Source organism: Monodelphis domestica, chromosome 3 (assembly GCF_027887165.1).
Source record: "Monodelphis domestica isolate mMonDom1 chromosome 3, mMonDom1.pri, whole genome shotgun sequence".
NCBI classification, from domain to species: Eukaryota; Metazoa; Chordata; class Mammalia; order Didelphimorphia; family Didelphidae; genus Monodelphis; species Monodelphis domestica.
The window spans coordinates 289,461,764-289,479,360 of NC_077229.1; the positions used below are offsets into that span (position 1 = coordinate 289,461,764).

Consider the following 17,597-nt stretch of genomic DNA (forward strand, 5'->3'; position numbering starts at 1 on the left):
TCAAACAAAATCAGAATGTACCTGACAGAAGTTTTAATATGTTTGGGCCGAAATTTGGTGAGGGGCAAAAATTATCATTTTGTACATATCTTTGAAAACAATTGCATCATGGATAGGAAGTTGATAATCCCTCTTCCATTGCACAAATATTTATTAAGCATCTATTACATTGGAGGAATCATCACAATTCATAGAGAACTGATCTGGACTCAGAAAGAATGAGTTCAAGTTTTGACTCTGACCTGAAGCAAGTCACTCAGCCTCTCCATGCCATAAATAGCATCATCACTGGAGACCAGCTGCAAATCTGCATGGTCATACTTCTTACTAGGAGCTTCTCGCACAAGGTCCTGCCCCAAAAAGAAAAGAAATGATGCTAGTAATAACTAGAACTGGGGAAACAAATAAAATAATTCTTGGCCTCAAGGAGTTTCTATCCTACTCTTTACATAATTATTAATACCCTTCCATGATGATGATGGCTAAGATACATGCATGTGCAAATGCTTACATGCACTTACACATGTGTATGTATGTGTTCACATATACATGTACATTTATCTTTAGCCCCAGGGATCATAGCAAGGTTTTATTCATATATACAAAATTATTGTTTAGTAATTTCTTAGGCATGTCCAACTCTTTATGATCTTGTTGAACAAAATACATGTACTTTTATTATTCAGTCATATCTGATTTAGGATTTTCTTGGCAAAGACACTGGAGTGATTTGCCATTTCTTTCTCTAGCTCATTTTATGCCAGCTCATTCCTCCAGATGAGAAAACTGAGGTAAACAGGGTTAAATATGTGTGTTTATGCATATATATGGAAAGCTGGGTTCCACAGTGGATAGAGCACTGGACCTGGAGTCCGGAAATCTTGAATTCAAATCTGACCTCAGATACTTACTGGGTGTGTGACCCTGGGCCAGTCACTTAACCCTGTTTGTCTTAGTTTCCTCATCTGTAAAATGAGCTAGAGAAGAAAATGGCAAATGACTCCAGTATCTTTGCCATAAAAACCTCAAATGGGGTGACATAGAATCATACAACAATGAAATGACTGAACAAATCATCTATATGTGTGTATGTACTCTCTTTATATATATATATATATGTGTGTGTGTGTGTGTGTGTATGTATGTATGTATGCACAAAAATGCATACATATTCATAGATTCCTCCTCAAATTCTATAACCCCTAACCCATGTCGATCTTTTCATCTGAATTTCAGAAAGGAAAAAAATCAGAAAAGAAATGAAGGAAAGAACAAGAGGAAAGCAAACTGGAATGATTTATAGCTACTCATTACTAGAGGCCGTAGGTGGGATAGAATTAAAACTTTAAAATGAGAACTAAGCCCTGGTAGCCCTGTTAACCCCTGAATCGCTTATCTCTAAAGGCATAATAATAAACAATAATGAGTTCTCACGATGGCATTTTGATACCTATTATTGAGGAGGTAGACTTGAGGAAAAACTGAACTGATTAGTTAAAAATGTAAATTAGGATGAAATGGGGTATGAGAGGAGGGGTGAGGGGGGATTATCCAAATCAATGCAATTCCTGGTAGGAAAAAATATAGGAAGCTTATAAAAAAAGAAATTGTTGAAGCTCTAAAATTAATTTTACTTTAAAATGAAGAGAAAATATTATACAATATAAAGCATATTTCTTAAACTTGATTTCTGATATTCTAAGCCTTTCTATTACATATGGAGAATTAGAACATCATTTCCCCAAGATGATATCCTGGTTTTAAATTTATTATTTAGATAGAAAATAATAAAGTCAACAAGTAATTATTAAGCATGTACTCTATATCAGTTTTTGTCATAGAATGCCAGAGCCAGAGGGTTTGGAAAGCTAATTCATTTATTTTGGTGATAAGAAAAGTGAGGCCCAGCGAAGGGAAGAAATTTTCCCAATTAAAAGCCACAAATCAAATCAATGTTGTAAAGGCTTGTGGGTGAAACAAGCCTCATCATGTGCCAGAGTAATCAATTACTTAGGTTCCCCAATATCTTTCACAAAATTTTATTAGTAGTGTCAACTGTTACTGCACTTTTTATTCCGACTCCCAGCTCATTGGTCCAGGTTAGGGAATCTTATTGCTCTTATTGTCACATTTAGACTCTCCCCCTCCAAGAACCTCTCCTCATTTGGAATTCATACTACTCAAATTTATCACCTAAATCCAGAACCTAGTGCCTATTACCTATTAACCACCAGTACATTTTCCTTCCTCAGTGAGTTCAATGCTTTGTTTATACAGTTCCCTCTACCACAACTCCTTCCCTCATACTTCATATTAATGTTCCCTATGCACCCTAACTTCCCTGTTCCTCACAGAAGAGGCTAAACCTTTAATCTTGCCATCATCCACAAATTGGTTTGTGTTGTTAAAAGTTTGACAGGCTCTTCCAAAAAAAATATACACCCAATATACTGAATTATTAAACTGATCATTAACATTTTCTCTTGTTTTCTTAATAATAAGTCTGGGTAATCAACAAAACAATAAGTCAAGCCTTGATTTGTAAAATTTTCAAATTTCTGGAGCATAAATGCTTAAATTAAAATCTGATTATAAACTCTTGAGCATTAGTGCAAGGTAGCTCTAGCATAATTCTAACCATAAGTGTTCCACTTCCTTGGTTGTGAACTTTATCTATTCATAATATTTTATCATTCCATCTTTCTCTATGGTTATGGTTCTTAATCCTGTTCTTCATCTTTTATTATTAACTATAATCCCTCCACTCTTCAGTTCTTTCTGCCTATACTTGTCTCCCTTTCATATTTCAAACCCTCAGCAAACCAGGTGGATGTTGTATTATCCTCTACACTTTAATCCCTACCCACTTTGTCCAACTGCCAAAAATACCATGTCAAATCCATCTCCTTCATTCCTATTTATATGCTCTCGAATAGAGGTGAAAAAGATCATGAAACCAAACTGACTGAATCCATTATGTGTTGGTTATATCACAAAAGAAATATATTCTTTATTCCAAAGGATAAACCAAAGTAGTTTGTATTTGTGAATTAAAAACATGAAGAATTATTTCCTTATTGAATGAATCAATTTAATTGAACCAAACTTTTTGAAAGATCCATCAAAATACAGTTCAGATTAAAAAAATCATGCTTCTCAGATTAGTTCATTTTGTTTCCAGCATAATCTTGGGTATGCAAGTCCATCTATCATAGATAGTCCACTAAAGTTTCTAGAATGGAAATCCTTTTTTGACCTCTCTAATTCATTAACTATTTCATATGCCATATCAGCTATTTCAAGTCTTTTCAAACCTCTGAAACCTTTCAATAACGCCTCCTTCTCCATTCACTCAGCTGACGAATTTGCCTCATAGTGCACCAAAAAAAGTCATTTGCTGAGATTCCCCTCTTATTTCATTCTCTTCATCTCACATCATTCAAATATCTTCTTCTGTGACTTTCTTATCTTCAACTATCCAAGAAGAGGAAGCCCTCTTATTTGCCAAGATAAACCTGTCTACATGTACCCTTGATCCCTTTCTATCTCATCTTCTCCTGAAGATTTCTCCTTCTACCATTCCCATTCTCTCACCATGTACTGACTCTCTCAGATTCCAACACACTCATCTCCACCATCAAAAAAAATTTTTTCAATTGATTTGACCATCTTCAGTTTCTACTATCCTATATCTTTTTTCCCCTTCTCAACAAAATTCCTTAAAAACTTTCCTAAAACTGACACCTCCATTTGGTCTCCACTCAGTCTAAAACTACCATTTGGCTTCCAAACTCATCATTCAACTGAAACCTCTCTGGCCAAAGTTACCATTGGTCTCTTCAATGGCAAATGTAATGAATGGCCTTTGCCTGATCTTCATCCTTCTTGACTTTTCTACAATCTTGACACTGTCAGTGTCTTATTTTATCTCCCTGGGCCTCCTCTATCCTTTAATTGAAGGACTGGAGAATGAAGCACTTATTTTACCTAAAATTTTCCTTTATGAAGGGTAGAACTGGATTCTGAGATCTTCCCACTTTCCATCTGCAGCTCTGCTTGGTCTGAACTACATGGAACAAGATGCCCTGTGTCTCCTTTCTCTTTTAAGCTTTCTTCTGTGTGTTGTCTTCTTCCATTAGATTATAAGCTTCTTAAGGGCAGTGACTGGACTTCTTTTTGTTATTTGTACCACAAAGCTTAACATAATATCTGTCACATAGTAGGCATTTAACAAATCTTCATTGTATTTCATTACAGTGCTATTTTCTCATTTCTCTTTCTACATGTCTAACATCTTCTGTCTCCTCTACTAGATTTTTATTATCCAGGTCATGTCCACTGTGAATGTCTTCCAAGGTTCTGTCCTGGACCTGCTTCTTTTTCTCTCCATATAATCTCTAGACATGCCTCCAAGATCCAACCCTAATCTCTTTCCTGAGCTCCATTCTCACATCAACAACTGCCTTTTAGACATAAATTGTCCAGATAGTATCTAAAACTCAACATGTCCATAGCAGAACTCATAATCTCTCCCAAAAAATTCCCTTTTTGTCAACTTACCAAAATATTTACAAGTTTCTATTTTTGTCAAATTTGCCTCCAACTTTCTAGTTACCTAGGTTGACAAATTTTGATGACATCCTCAACTACTCTTCACTTTCATATATATCCAATCAGTTGTCAATTTTTTTTTATTTTATTGTTTCTATCTTCACATTCTTAAGATATGTCCCCTTATCTCCACTCATACAACTCATACAGACCCTGATCACCCTGGCTACTGCTGTAGTTTTCTGTTTGCCTGCCCCAAGTTTCTCACCACTCCAATGGATCCTCCACTATGCTGCCAAATTGGTTTTCCTAATGTGTAGATCTGAATTACATCACCCTCTTATGCAGTGAACTTTGGTGGCTTCCTAATACTTTATTTAGAATAAAATTTAAACTTTCATTTGGCCTTTCACAACCTTGTTCTTCCCTACATTTCCAGACTTCCCATATTTTATTGTTTTTCCCACAAAGATCCAACAACACATGTTTGGTTGACTTGCTGTTCATCATAAGACAACATTCTATCTCCAGGCTTGTCCTCCCTGCTCAGAATATTCTCTTCATCTTGATCTCCTTCCGTCAAAATTTGGCTCAAATAACACCTTCTACAGAATATTTTCATCCCTTCCTATTCCTAATGTCTTCCTTCTGAACTGACCTTCTATTTACACTATGTACTTATAAATAAGACATTCATTTTGCCATTAGGTATTATTAATTCAATTCAACAAGCATCTAATAAGTGTTGATTATGTGTAAAGCAGTATGTTAGGTGCTAGGGATACAAAAACTTAAATGAAAACAGTCCATGTCCTCAAAGGATTTACATTTTACTGGAGGAAATTATCTAAACAAGACATCAACAGAGACCTCAGGAGACAAATAAAATAAAATAAAGTAAAGTAAAATTTTCCATCAAAATAATAAAGCTGTTGGTTTAAAAAAAATTCTTACCTTCCATATTAGAAACAATACTACATGTTGTTTCCAAGGCAGAAGAGAAGTAAAGGCAAGGCAATGGGAATTAAGTGACTTGCCCAGAATCACACAGCTACAGTGTGTCTGAGGAAGATTTGAGGACTTCCCATCTCTAGGCTTGACTCTCAGTCAACTGAGTCACCTAGCTGTCTCTCAACATGATGGTGTTGGTCACACTCTTTTGTTCTGTCAGTTGCCAAGTATTTCCAAATAGCCATATGTTCTATTATGTACTATAATACCCAGCCCATAATAGGCACTAGATAGATGCTAGTTGATTGAGTGGCTGACTGTTCTTGTTGTCTTGGATACTCAATAATCATCCTAAACTATTTATTTGTAGGGGATAATTGTCAGAGGAGGGGGAAATAGGGGTACCATTTCTTCAGTTTATTCAGAAGAGATCCAAGGATCCCTCCTTGCCCACAAGCAACTAAAACCAGCTTGGAGGTACTTAGGGATATGAAGGCAGATGGTAGAGAATATTTGGGCATAAGTGGGATGGAAAAACACTGCAGTACTACATAACAGAAAGCTTTACTGACATCAGGGGTCCTGAGAAAAGATTAGCAATGCTTTTTAACATCATACATTTGGGCCATTAAGACTTAGATACCCATGCAACCATCTGTTTGTGCACAGATCTGTTATTTTTACCAGCAGGTACCTACTTTGTATATGAGAATGATGATACTAAGGTGGTCTGTAGACCTCTGAATTATTATTCTAATCATGGCAATAGGTTTATGTAGGCTCACTCAGCACACTACCGTCCACCCTCTTTTACAATTTCTAGCACACATTTTTACATGGCTAGCTGGCAAATTATTTGTGGCAAGGGAGAATCCTTTTAAGGAACTAACAAAATTTGTTTAAAAACTGCTGACATGTGGAGAGAGTTTCAGTATTGTTTTAATGTAGGCAATGGATTATGAAATGAAGATTACAGTGCCAATTTGCTAAATTTGTTTCAAATAAAGTTTTAAATTATTAGATGAGCATAACATAGCTGAATATAATACAAAAAGTAATCCAAAATATATCAGTTATTAAATTTAAGTTTCTGCACAATGCATCTACAATGACTGTCAAAGAAAACTAAATGAAAAGTAAATCTAGTGACAGATTTATCTCTCAAACATTGATTAACTATTTCTGCTGTCAAATTAAATACATTCATGGTTTAATTTTATGCAGCTTTGAAAGGTTCTTATTTTTTCAAAAACTGAATTACATGTAGGATGTTACAAAGAAGAAAGCTTTTTAAATATTTTATATGTGAATAAAATTGCTTTGAAGTGTTTAAATTTATTGCTTCCTTTGTTTATTACTAGTTTAACATAGCTAGGAACAGACTATTCTATATGAATCAAAAAGGCAATAAAGGACCAGTCAGTGAAAAGGAGAAACATACTTCAACTCCACTTATTAAAGCACTTTCTAATAGCTTCTCAATGGTGGTAAAATGAGATGCCACACAAACTGCCAGTCACTGGAAGTATTCAAGTAAAGGCTAACTTGTCACTTATGATAAATATTGTAGAAGGAATGATTTCCTATACTGGAAAAGTTTGGGTTGTGTGACTTTCCTTCAATTCCAGTTTCCTATGATGCTATATTTAATAATTGTTTTAATCTATTTTTCATTTTAGTCTATATTTGATTAAAAAAAAACTATGAAGTTAAACAAAGCTAACAAAGACTAGTAAAAATTGTATTTACCTTAAGTCTTACAAATGTAATCAACAGCATTTCAAAGGGATAAATATGGGAGAGAAATTAGCTAGAAAATTAGCTAAGAATATCCAACAAGCTAGATACTTTTGATATTTGCTCCATACTCCTCTATTAATCTATTAGAATTCTGATTGCTGTTATCTACAATAAGGTCACTTTTTTTCCTAAAGAAATCTAGCACCAGAGCATCAAAATTCCTCTCTTCTTCAATGATGCCTTTACATGTGACTTTGATTTTGTAGGTCTTATACAGATCTAAATCTATGCAATTATGAGCTTTCAGTTAAGGATTTAAATATATACGTGCTAGTGCTCCCCCCGTCACCCTAGTTTCCCAATTCATCAACCTCCTCAACTGCCATTATCTCCCCCTCATCTCCTTTAAATCTCATTCACCTCAGTCATTCATAGGGAATGCCCCACACCCTCTTGATATCACCATCATCCAAAACTGTTGAACCACCATCATCCAAAACTAAAATTCTTCTTCAGTAAAAAACAAACATAAAAGTCCTACTTTAATCTTTCTGTCTGTCTGCTTCATTCTTTGTCCATTCTTTGTCCTCACAGTGACTTTCAGTCATTTCAACCCTTTTGGCCTTTATATGCTATCACTCCTACTCATTTTCCTCCTTTCAAACTTAGTCGATTTTATACTTAAATCCCTTGTAATATCTTTTGCCCAATTTTTCCTGCTTATAGCTTTTCCAAACCTAAACCCTTAATTAATCTCACCAGCATTGTTTACTGAACTGGATAATTCATTGCTGAACAGGATTGGAAGAAGTTGTACAATATTGCCGATTGAATCTAATAGAAATTCAAGTTATCTACCTCTGATAGCAAGGCTGTCCCCTATATGTATCATGAGGTGTCTTGATGTGACTCAGAGAGGGAAGCAGAAATAAACAAATCTCTAGCCTCTCCTCTTCCTACTCTTACCCAAAGGAGATATTAATTCTTACTAGAATAAGAAGCAAAGGGTTGGGGCTAGAGGTGTGGCATGACTGTTCTCCTCAGAGATAGGAGGTACCATGAGAGAATTTGTCTATATGTTCTCTTAAATATTATTAATGTAGAGAATATAATTTTAATGATAAGGTAAATTCCTGATTGCTATTTCTTTTTTGTTTGTGTGTTTGCTTTTACATATTTTTGAAAATATCTTTAATGTCTGTCTTTTTAAAAAGCCAGCTGGAGTCTTCTATCTTCTGCATTCAATCTGTTGTGCTATATTGTTTTGATTGAAGTTGTATGGAAAAAATCCAGCCTCACAGATATGTAGTCAGAAAAGGGAAGAATATTCAAATAGACAAATCATATCAGAATTATTATGAACCTTGATCTAAAGTAATCTTTGAAAGAGATGCAAGGGTGCCCCAGGGGTCTGAGGACCACATTTAGAGAACCTCTGCAGTACAAGCTGGAGAACACCACCACTCCCATGTCCCTTCCATTGTAATGATTCCCCTAGAACCTATCATTTGCTCTTTTTTTTAGTTGGAAGGCCATCTTTTCTTTCTTTTTGGGGGGGAGGGATATTTTTTCAGTTACATGTAGAAAAAATTTTGACAATAGTTTTCTGATATATTAAGATTCAGATTTTTTCCCATAAGGCATTAATCTGATATAGATTATATCAGTGCTTTCATGCAATACCTATTTCCATATTGCTCATGTTATGATAGAAGAAATGTATCACACATGCAATAAAAAATACATGAAGGAAATAAAATGAAACATGGCATGCTTTGATCTGCACTAATTGCTCCTTCTTAATGGAGGAGGGACCGAAGCTTTATATTTAAGGTTTGACTCTCTTCCCACCAGTTCCACACTGAATACATATAAGAAGTAGCAAAGAAATCCATTTATGAAGCTGATGGAAAGTATACATATGAGAACATATGCCACACAATACACAGAATAAAAAGACTTGCTCATTGAGAGAGGGGCAACTAGGTCAACCAAAAGAGAGAGTCCTAGATCTCACTCAGAGAGAAAAAATACCCCTAAATTTCTAATGTATCAAGTTAGGAATAGGAACACAATTCAAATTCATCATGCCATCTTCTTCCCAGAGTCTTTCTTCCCTTGAGGGGTAGGAAGAGTTCAGAATGATCTATCTTCTGTCTTGAAACTGGAAAGCAAATGAACATGAAGAGACTGAAGAGAAAAGATCTCTCTTTTCTTCTCTCTAGTTCTGCCCTGCCACCCTGAGTGGTATTAATCTGCACCAGTAGGGATAGAGTCCTATGACAATGGGCTTTGAGATGGCTTATACTTGTAAAATGAAGGAACTGTACTAAATGTCTTAGGTCCCTTCTAGCTCCAAATTTATGATCCTTGAACCTAATACTAATCTTCCTCAGTATATGACAATCTTTTAAATTTTTCCATGAGTGACTCCTTGTCACACTTTTCACATTGTCTCTTTTAAAACTTTGTATGCTTAAATTAACTTAAGCAAAACCATCATTCTTGTTCCCATCCTTTCTATCGCCAGACGGCTTAGTCTCACATATTACTAAGAAAACAGTTATCTTTGTAAGCATCTTCTCATCATAGGTGCACCTCAAATTCCATCAATAACATCTATTCTCTGCTATAATCTGTGATGAAAAGATGACCATTCTTTTTATAAGATTAATATCCCTACTTAATCCGATTCTCACTCTCACTTTCTCTCTCTCTCTAAACAAAAAATGAAAAATTAATTAAATAAATATACAGTTCTATTTAGGTTCAAAACATCAATTCTGTAAGCACAAGATAGCAAAGGCATCACTAGCTAACAATTCATCTAAAAAAAATGCTAAAGGATTTTAATGGTCTGCAACTTCAATTGAATTAATGATGTCACAAATCCAAAAAAGCTACTTCAATTTTAGGTTGCAATAGAGGTATATTTTTCAGGTCTAGGGATAAGATATATCCAGTGTGCTCAGATCATGTTAGTATTGTATTCAGGTCAGTGTAGTATTAAGTTCAGCTCAATTCTTTATGTGATATTTTATGAAGAATCTTGATAACCTGAAGAATTCACAGAAGAAGATAATCATAATGGTTAAAGGTATCAAGATAATGCCAAATAAAGAACCCTTAGAAGTACCAGGGATATTTCACTTGATCTTCCACCAAAAAAAAAAAAAACTTGTGGGTAGCAAACCTGATAGTTATCTTCAAGTACTGAAAAACTGTCAATTGAAGAGGATAAAAGTAGGGTCAATATGTAAATAATTCAAAGAGAAAAACTTTAACTTCATATGTAGAAAAATTTCCTAATGATTTGAAATGCATTAAATTAGGCTAGTTTATGGGTTTTCTTTTACTGGAAATGTTCAAGCAAAGACTGTAGGACCACTTGCCAGATACAATGTAAAAGGGATTTTTGTTCAGGTATGAATTTGACAAATTATTTCTGAAGCATCTTCCAACTCTCAAATTCCTATTCTCCAGAAATCGGGTTTTTTTTCTACAATTCCCTCTTTGCAAGATACGACAGGCCATGTAAAGCCTGTTCAAAGTTCCTATACTTCCAGAGATATCACTTCCAGAACTTTCTAATTCAGCTGATCCATTGACTAACACACATAACTTTATTTTTTTAATGCATAAATTTCTCTAAAAATAATTGAGGGCACCTCTATTCTTTTTTAGAAAATTTATAATTTGTTAAGAAGTTCTCAGTTCAAATCAAATAAGGTCAGTGAAAAACAATGAAAGTTCTGCTGCTAACACTTACTGGCCATCTATCTGACCATGGTCCACTAATTCTATTAGATCAGTGATGACAAACGTATGGCACGGGTGCCAAGGATGGCACACAGAGCACTCTCTGTGGGCACTCAGCCACCTTCCCTCCCCACCCCCACCTGACCCCAATTCATTACTAGAAAGACAGCAGAGCTTCTCCCTTCCCCCTCTCTACAGTTGCCTGATGACATTATCCCCTGCCCCTCTGCCCAGCAGCCCAACTGGAGCACACAAGGGGTAAGGTGGGTGGCTCACAGGTGGCAGAGCTAGAGAAGAACTGAGTGCTTGGGGACACTCCCCTTTTCCTCTCTGCACTCACTTCACCCACCCCTCTGTCTAGCAGCCCAATGGGAGCACTTTCTCCTCCCTTGTGTGGGGTAAGGGGAGGGTGGCAGAGCATACCAAGCATGTGGGAGGAGGGCATGGCATTCCATATCTAAAAGGTTTGCCATCATTGTATTAGATTTCTAAATCAGGGGCTGGTAATGGCTGGGGCAAACCCTCTTCCCTTGAAAAAAGGTAATTTACAAAGAAAACAGAAGAGTAATTTCAATGGAAATAAAGCCATATAAATTTGTAAATCAGAGATATCAATACTGTAATTATTTATTTTTGCAATTCAAACACATCCTGCTGAATGAAAGACTAAATAATAAATCATAAAATTCATAAAATTAAAGTACTTCTGAGTCCAAGTCTAAATTAATGCAGATATAGTAGCCTTCGTGGAATATTAGGACACAGTGCATAAATCAGAGTAGTAATCAAGAAAAAAGAGCAGTGTATAATGCATATAAACTCTCCAGTTTCAAATTTCATATTACAAACTGAACAAACCTAACCCTCCTAACAGAAAACACCACCTGTTACCTACAGCATAATGCACCTATTTATTAATGCTTTTATTATTTCCCAAAATTTCAGTGACGTCTCAACTTACCCTATCCCCCAACCAGTACCAAGGAAGAAATGAAATTACACAAAGCAATACCACCATTGACCAATCTGATTTTGCAATTCAATAAATCTTGTTGCTGGTGGTAGAGTGGATAGAGTGTTGGACTTGGAGTCAGGAAGATGAGAGTTTAAATTTTGCATGATATACTTAGCCCTGTCTTTAAACAAGTCATTTAACCTGCCTCAGTTTCCTCATATGAAAAATATGGATAAATAATATCACTTGCCTCACATGATTGTTGTGATGATCAAATAAGTCAAAGAGCTATTTTTATTACATTATCACTAAATGCTGGCTAGTGTATTATTCTCAATGAGTCATATGTACCCTGTTTTACCAACAAAACAGTGAATTGCAAATGATGAGATGGTAGTTGACTAGAAAAATCAATCAACATCTGTTAGACAAAAAAGTTAAACTAGAGAGCCATTAATATTTCCTTCCACCTCTAAATACCATAGCCTGTACCTAGCACACCAGTACATTTTGCTGATGGGACATATACAAAGTAAATGACAGGATTCCTGACCTCTGGTTGATAATTTATTGGAAGAGAGAAGGCAAAGACATTCAAAACGCTAAACAAAGTAAATAAATGATAATTCTATACAACACTATAAAATTTTTTTCACTATGCATTTGAAGGCCAAATAAAATAAATATTGAAGGCCAAATAAATGACATAGACATAAAAGGGGGGGGGTGTGAAATATTGGTTAATCCAAAGGGAGGGAAAGGTTAAACAATATAGTGTAAAAGGAATAGTTTGCTTTGCCCACAGCTCATAGAAAAGTATAGAAGACCCTAGGGATCCTTCTCAAGCAAAATTTGGACACAAGAGAAGTAGCAGCCACTTAGCTCACTGTGGAACGGGTGGAGGAGAGTTAGAGATAGGTGAAGGCAGGGAGAAGTGAGTTTAAGATGGAAAACAGTTGCAGGTTATCAGCTGAGTTGGCCAGCTTCAGAATGGATAGGTTAGAAAGCTCCACACTGAGAAAGGGAAGGATGGAAGAAAAGCATGCATAGGCTTTCCTCTCAGCTGTGCCAGAGCATCAGCAGCGGGCTCGATGCTTTGGACGTCGTCTTCTGGCAAGAGACTGCGCATGGTTCCTCTGCTCCCGCCCCACCTGATACCGCGCTACTACTCACCCACAGACTCCACTCAGTCTTCAAGAAACGCTGCCCAACTCGTCCCACCTGTCCGGTTCCGCCAATTCCGGGGAGGCGGCCGAGGCTACTGTCTGCCGCCTCCCCCACACCCCACTACCGTTCGTTATCCCTGTGTCCTGGCAACCGGGGCGCTGGCCCTCAGATGCCCTTCAAGCCAGACTCTAGTCTGTAAACCCTCAAGCCTAGTTGCAGAGTCCCCTGAGCACCTCTGATCAAGGGCAGCCGCTGCGATTTCTGACACCATCTGTGCCCTGCCTGCTTTCCTTTCCCTGACCAACCCAGCCCAGCGGAGCACCAGGTAGATGGCACAGAGCAACTTCAGGCCATGGCCCCCAAACACCACTTCCCCACTCTTTTCCCACCCAAATCCTGATGCTCCCTGGTTTACTTGGGATGGCAAATTGTTCCAAACCCACTTTGCTCAAAGTGGAGAAAGAAGACATCTCGCTTCTCAACACCCCCAAACTAGAGCCAAGTAAGAGGAATAATTGGAAAATTAAGGCCATTGGAACCTAACTAGCTAGAGGACTTCAGTGATTCCATGACTAAAGCTTCCTGTGACTGTTCCTCTAAATAAATATATTACTACCTATGCCAAGAAGAATGTAAACATCTTAAAGATTTTAAAATGGTTTGGTGGTCATGCTTTTGTGATCCAACTGTTCAAAGAAAAGAATATAATAATAATTGCAATTATGTGACAAATGGTTTACAAATATCTCATCTGATCATCACAACCCCTATTTTATAGTTAAGTAAACAGTCAAACTGAGGTTAAGTAATCTGTCCATTGTCACAGCTATGAAGTGTCTGAGTCAGGATTTGAATTCAGATCTTCCTGACTTATAGGACCAATGCTCTAACCACCTTACCACTAGCTGCTTAAAATATTACCTCATTTATGAAAGGAATTCCTGTTTTCCTTCTATATAAAGGTCTAAATGGTTCATGATGAATATAACTGCCCATAGAAATGGGTGAAAAAATGAACAACACTATTCAGTTCTACTCATAGCATTGAAGATTAATAGATGGAAAAAATAGCTCACTCCACTGCTCAGGGAATGCAGAGCAAAAATATGTGTAACCTGCCACCTCCTAAACTGACCTATTGGCAAACTGGCAAAAATAATAAAATAATAAATAATTGGAAAAAGAGTAAATTGCATGTGGTAAAAATACAATCCATATTAGAATGAAATTTAGGATACAGATCTTAATTCCAAACACTCCTCTGACAACAAGTAATGTGTCAATATCCTCTGTTTCTCTTATTCAGTTAGTTTCTTTACTGATTCTCTTTGTTTTTGCTCAGTTGTGCCTAACTCTTCATGATTCCATCTGGAATTTTCTTCAAGTCACTTAAATGCAACTGTCTAGCCCCTTAATTTTCTTATGCCTTGGAAACAAACCCATATTTTAAAAAAATAATTTGCTGAGGGTCCCACAGTTAGCAGGTATCTGAGCATAGACTTGAACTCAGGAAAATGAGTCTTGACTACAAGCCCAGCACTCTACTGTGTCACCTTGCTGTCCTTACTGATTATGTAAGGTTAAGGTAAACTAAAATGTCCATCTTTAAATAAAGTTAGTTGTGTCTCCTCTTTGCTAGTTTACACCATTAATTTTTCTTACCTAACTATAATTACTAGTATATCTGGAAATATATCAAATAAGGGGAGTAGAAAGCTTTGATTTAGCCTTGTAGTAATTGGGAAAGCTTCTCTTATTTTGCTATTGCATATAGTAATAATTTTTTTACCATTTCCCCCCTTATTTCCTTCTTTCCTTTCTTGGCCCTTCCCTCCTTTCTCTCTTTTCCTTCCTCCTAAATACCTAAATTTTAATATGTTGTTAATAACTTGAATTGCTTCATCTGAGAACTACCTGATCATACACTTTGATGATTTTATCCATTGTGGAATGGCTCTTATTTTTTATATATTAGTAGCAATTCTTTAAATATCTTGGATATTAGACCATAATCATAAAATTTTTCTTTGAAGATTTTCCTTCTGGTTTGAGTTTAATTTATTTTGCTAGTCCAGAAACTTCTCAATTTTACAAAATCATAAATGTTCATTTTATTAACATCTATTAATATAATTATTCTCTTCTCTTCCATTCTATCTGAAAATTCTCAAAAATGATGGTTTTATCCACATGTATGTTTACTATGTTTAAAAGGGAATCTTCTATGCTGTTTTTATAATTTTTAAATGGGTGTCATATTTTATAAAATGATTTTTACATCTATTAATATATTCATGAAGTTTGGTTTTATATGATGAACAAAACTAATTATTTTTTCCTAACTTTGAACTATTCTTGATTCTCTAGTATAAATCCAACTTTATCATAGTGTATATAGTTTCTTGACATGCTGCTATGGTCTTTTCTCATTTAAAATTTTAAAATCTATATTCATTAATTATATTGATGAATAGGTTTCTCTGCTTTGTTCCTTCATGGTTTGAACTTTATTTGGAACGTACATGCCAAGAAGCTTGGTAATATGCTTCATTTCTCAATTATTAAAAACAATTTTAGGTCAACTACTTTTCTTTAATTAAAAAAGTTTCTAGGGTACATATCAATATAATTTTTAATATTCATTTCCTGATATTTTGCAGTCCATGTTCTTTCCCTCCTACCCCTCCAAACTCCCCCAAGAAGGCAGATAATATGATATAGGTTGCACATATATAATCATATAATACATATTTCCATGTTCATCATGATATGAAATAAGAAACATATTACTTATGCTAGACAAAAATTCATGGGGGAAATAAAGTGAAGAATGCATTTGGACTAATATGTTCCTTCTATATGCCCTTTTTTCATCATAAGTCCCTTGGAGTTGTCCAGGATCCTTTTGTCTTATTGATAATAATTGTCATTCATAGCTGATCAGGTTCTACTCACTTCACTTTGCTTTTGTGAACATCTTTTTGTCATTTCTTTTGACATTACTATTCCATTACAATCATATGCCACAACTTGTTCAACTATTCCCCAATTAATGAACAACCCTTCATTTTCCAGTTCTTTGCCACGACAAAAAGAACAACTATAATTTTTTTTGTTTAAGTAGCTTCTTTTTCCCTATCTTTTATTTCTTTGGGATACAGGTCTAGTAGTAGTATTATGAGATCAAAGTATATGCACAGTTTGATGGCCCACTGGGCTTGGTTCCTGATTGCTCTCTAGAATGGTTGTATTAGTTCATAGCTCCACCAGTATTATATTAATGTCCCAATTTTTCCACATCCCCTCTGACATTTATCATTTTAGCTAGTTTGGTGAATGTGTGGTAGTACCTCAGAGTTGTTTTAATTTCCATGTCTCTAATAGTGATTTTGGACATTTTTCATATGACAAAAGAAAAGTTTAATTCTTCAAATGAAAATTTCTTGTTCAGATCCTTTGATCATTTGTCAACTGAGGAAGAGGTCAATTGTTCTTTAAACATTTATGAGAATGTACTTTTTTAAATGGTCTAGGATAGGTTTTCTTTTTTTATTTTGTGATTCATTTATAACTTGTTCAATATCTAAGGAGCTGGAGTTATTAAGAATTTTTTGTTTTTAAATTTGTTATTTTGTATTTATAGGTAAATATGCATTTCCTTTAAATTCTTGATTTTCCTAACATGGTTTTCAAAACTTTGGTTTATGTTTAGGTAGTCTTTGTGTTTTCCTTTTTATTTCTCCTCTAATTTTCAAGATTTCTTTCATACTTATTTTGGTTTTAATTTTCTGATTTTCAGGATTTTTAAAAAATACATGCTCAGTTCATTAAATATTTGTTTTTCTAGTTTATTAATCTATGTTTTTAGAGTATGAGTTTTCTTTGAGAATTGCTTTAACCTCATACTAAGTGATTTTAGTATGTTGTCTTATTAATAAATAAGTCTCTTATCAGTCCTAGTCATTCATTCTTTGGATGATTTGTTCTTTGACCAATTCAAATGAACAAACATTGATTAAGAATTTTATGTGTATGAAAGACTGTGCTAGATGTTTGGAATACCCTATCCCTCAAAAAAAGTTCCTGACCTTGACTTCAAGGAGATTATACTTTACACAAGGAAAACAATATGTGCTAGATAAATAGATATGAAATTAATACAAAATAAATCCACGATAGTTTTGAGGGAAATGTGCTAAAAATTTATGGGCGTGGAGGTTGTGTATGCATAAAAATAATAGCTGAGTTTATGTCAATCGATAAAATCACAGATAGTAACTATTGAAGAAATTAAAAGATGCAAGGTAAAGCCCTAAGGTTCATCTACACATATAAGACATGAATGATTGATTATTCAGTAAAGAAAACTAAGGGGGTGTTAGGGTAGATTAAAGGAAATCCAGGAGAAGGAAGGATCACAAAAACCAAGAAGGAGAATATATTTACAAGGAGAGAAAAATCAACAACTTGCAAA

At 35.2% G+C, this 17,597-nt stretch overlaps 1 protein-coding gene across 1 annotated transcript in view; it reads right to left on the reverse strand.

Annotated features, from left to right (window-relative positions):
• The window catches only part of CCDC178 (coiled-coil domain containing 178), a 682,244-nt gene extending 668,651 nt beyond the window's left edge, over positions 1-13,593 (reverse strand). Inside the window, exons 1-3 of the mRNA XM_056821069.1 lie at positions 13,429-13,593; positions 13,130-13,243; positions 243-350 (exon numbers count right to left, since the gene is read on the reverse strand). Of these exons, the coding sequence (XP_056677047.1) occupies positions 243-350; positions 13,130-13,243; positions 13,429-13,593 (387 nt within the window). The remainder of the gene's footprint in view (positions 1-242; positions 351-13,129; positions 13,244-13,428) is intronic.
• Positions 13,594-17,597: the final 4,004 nt, after the last annotated feature.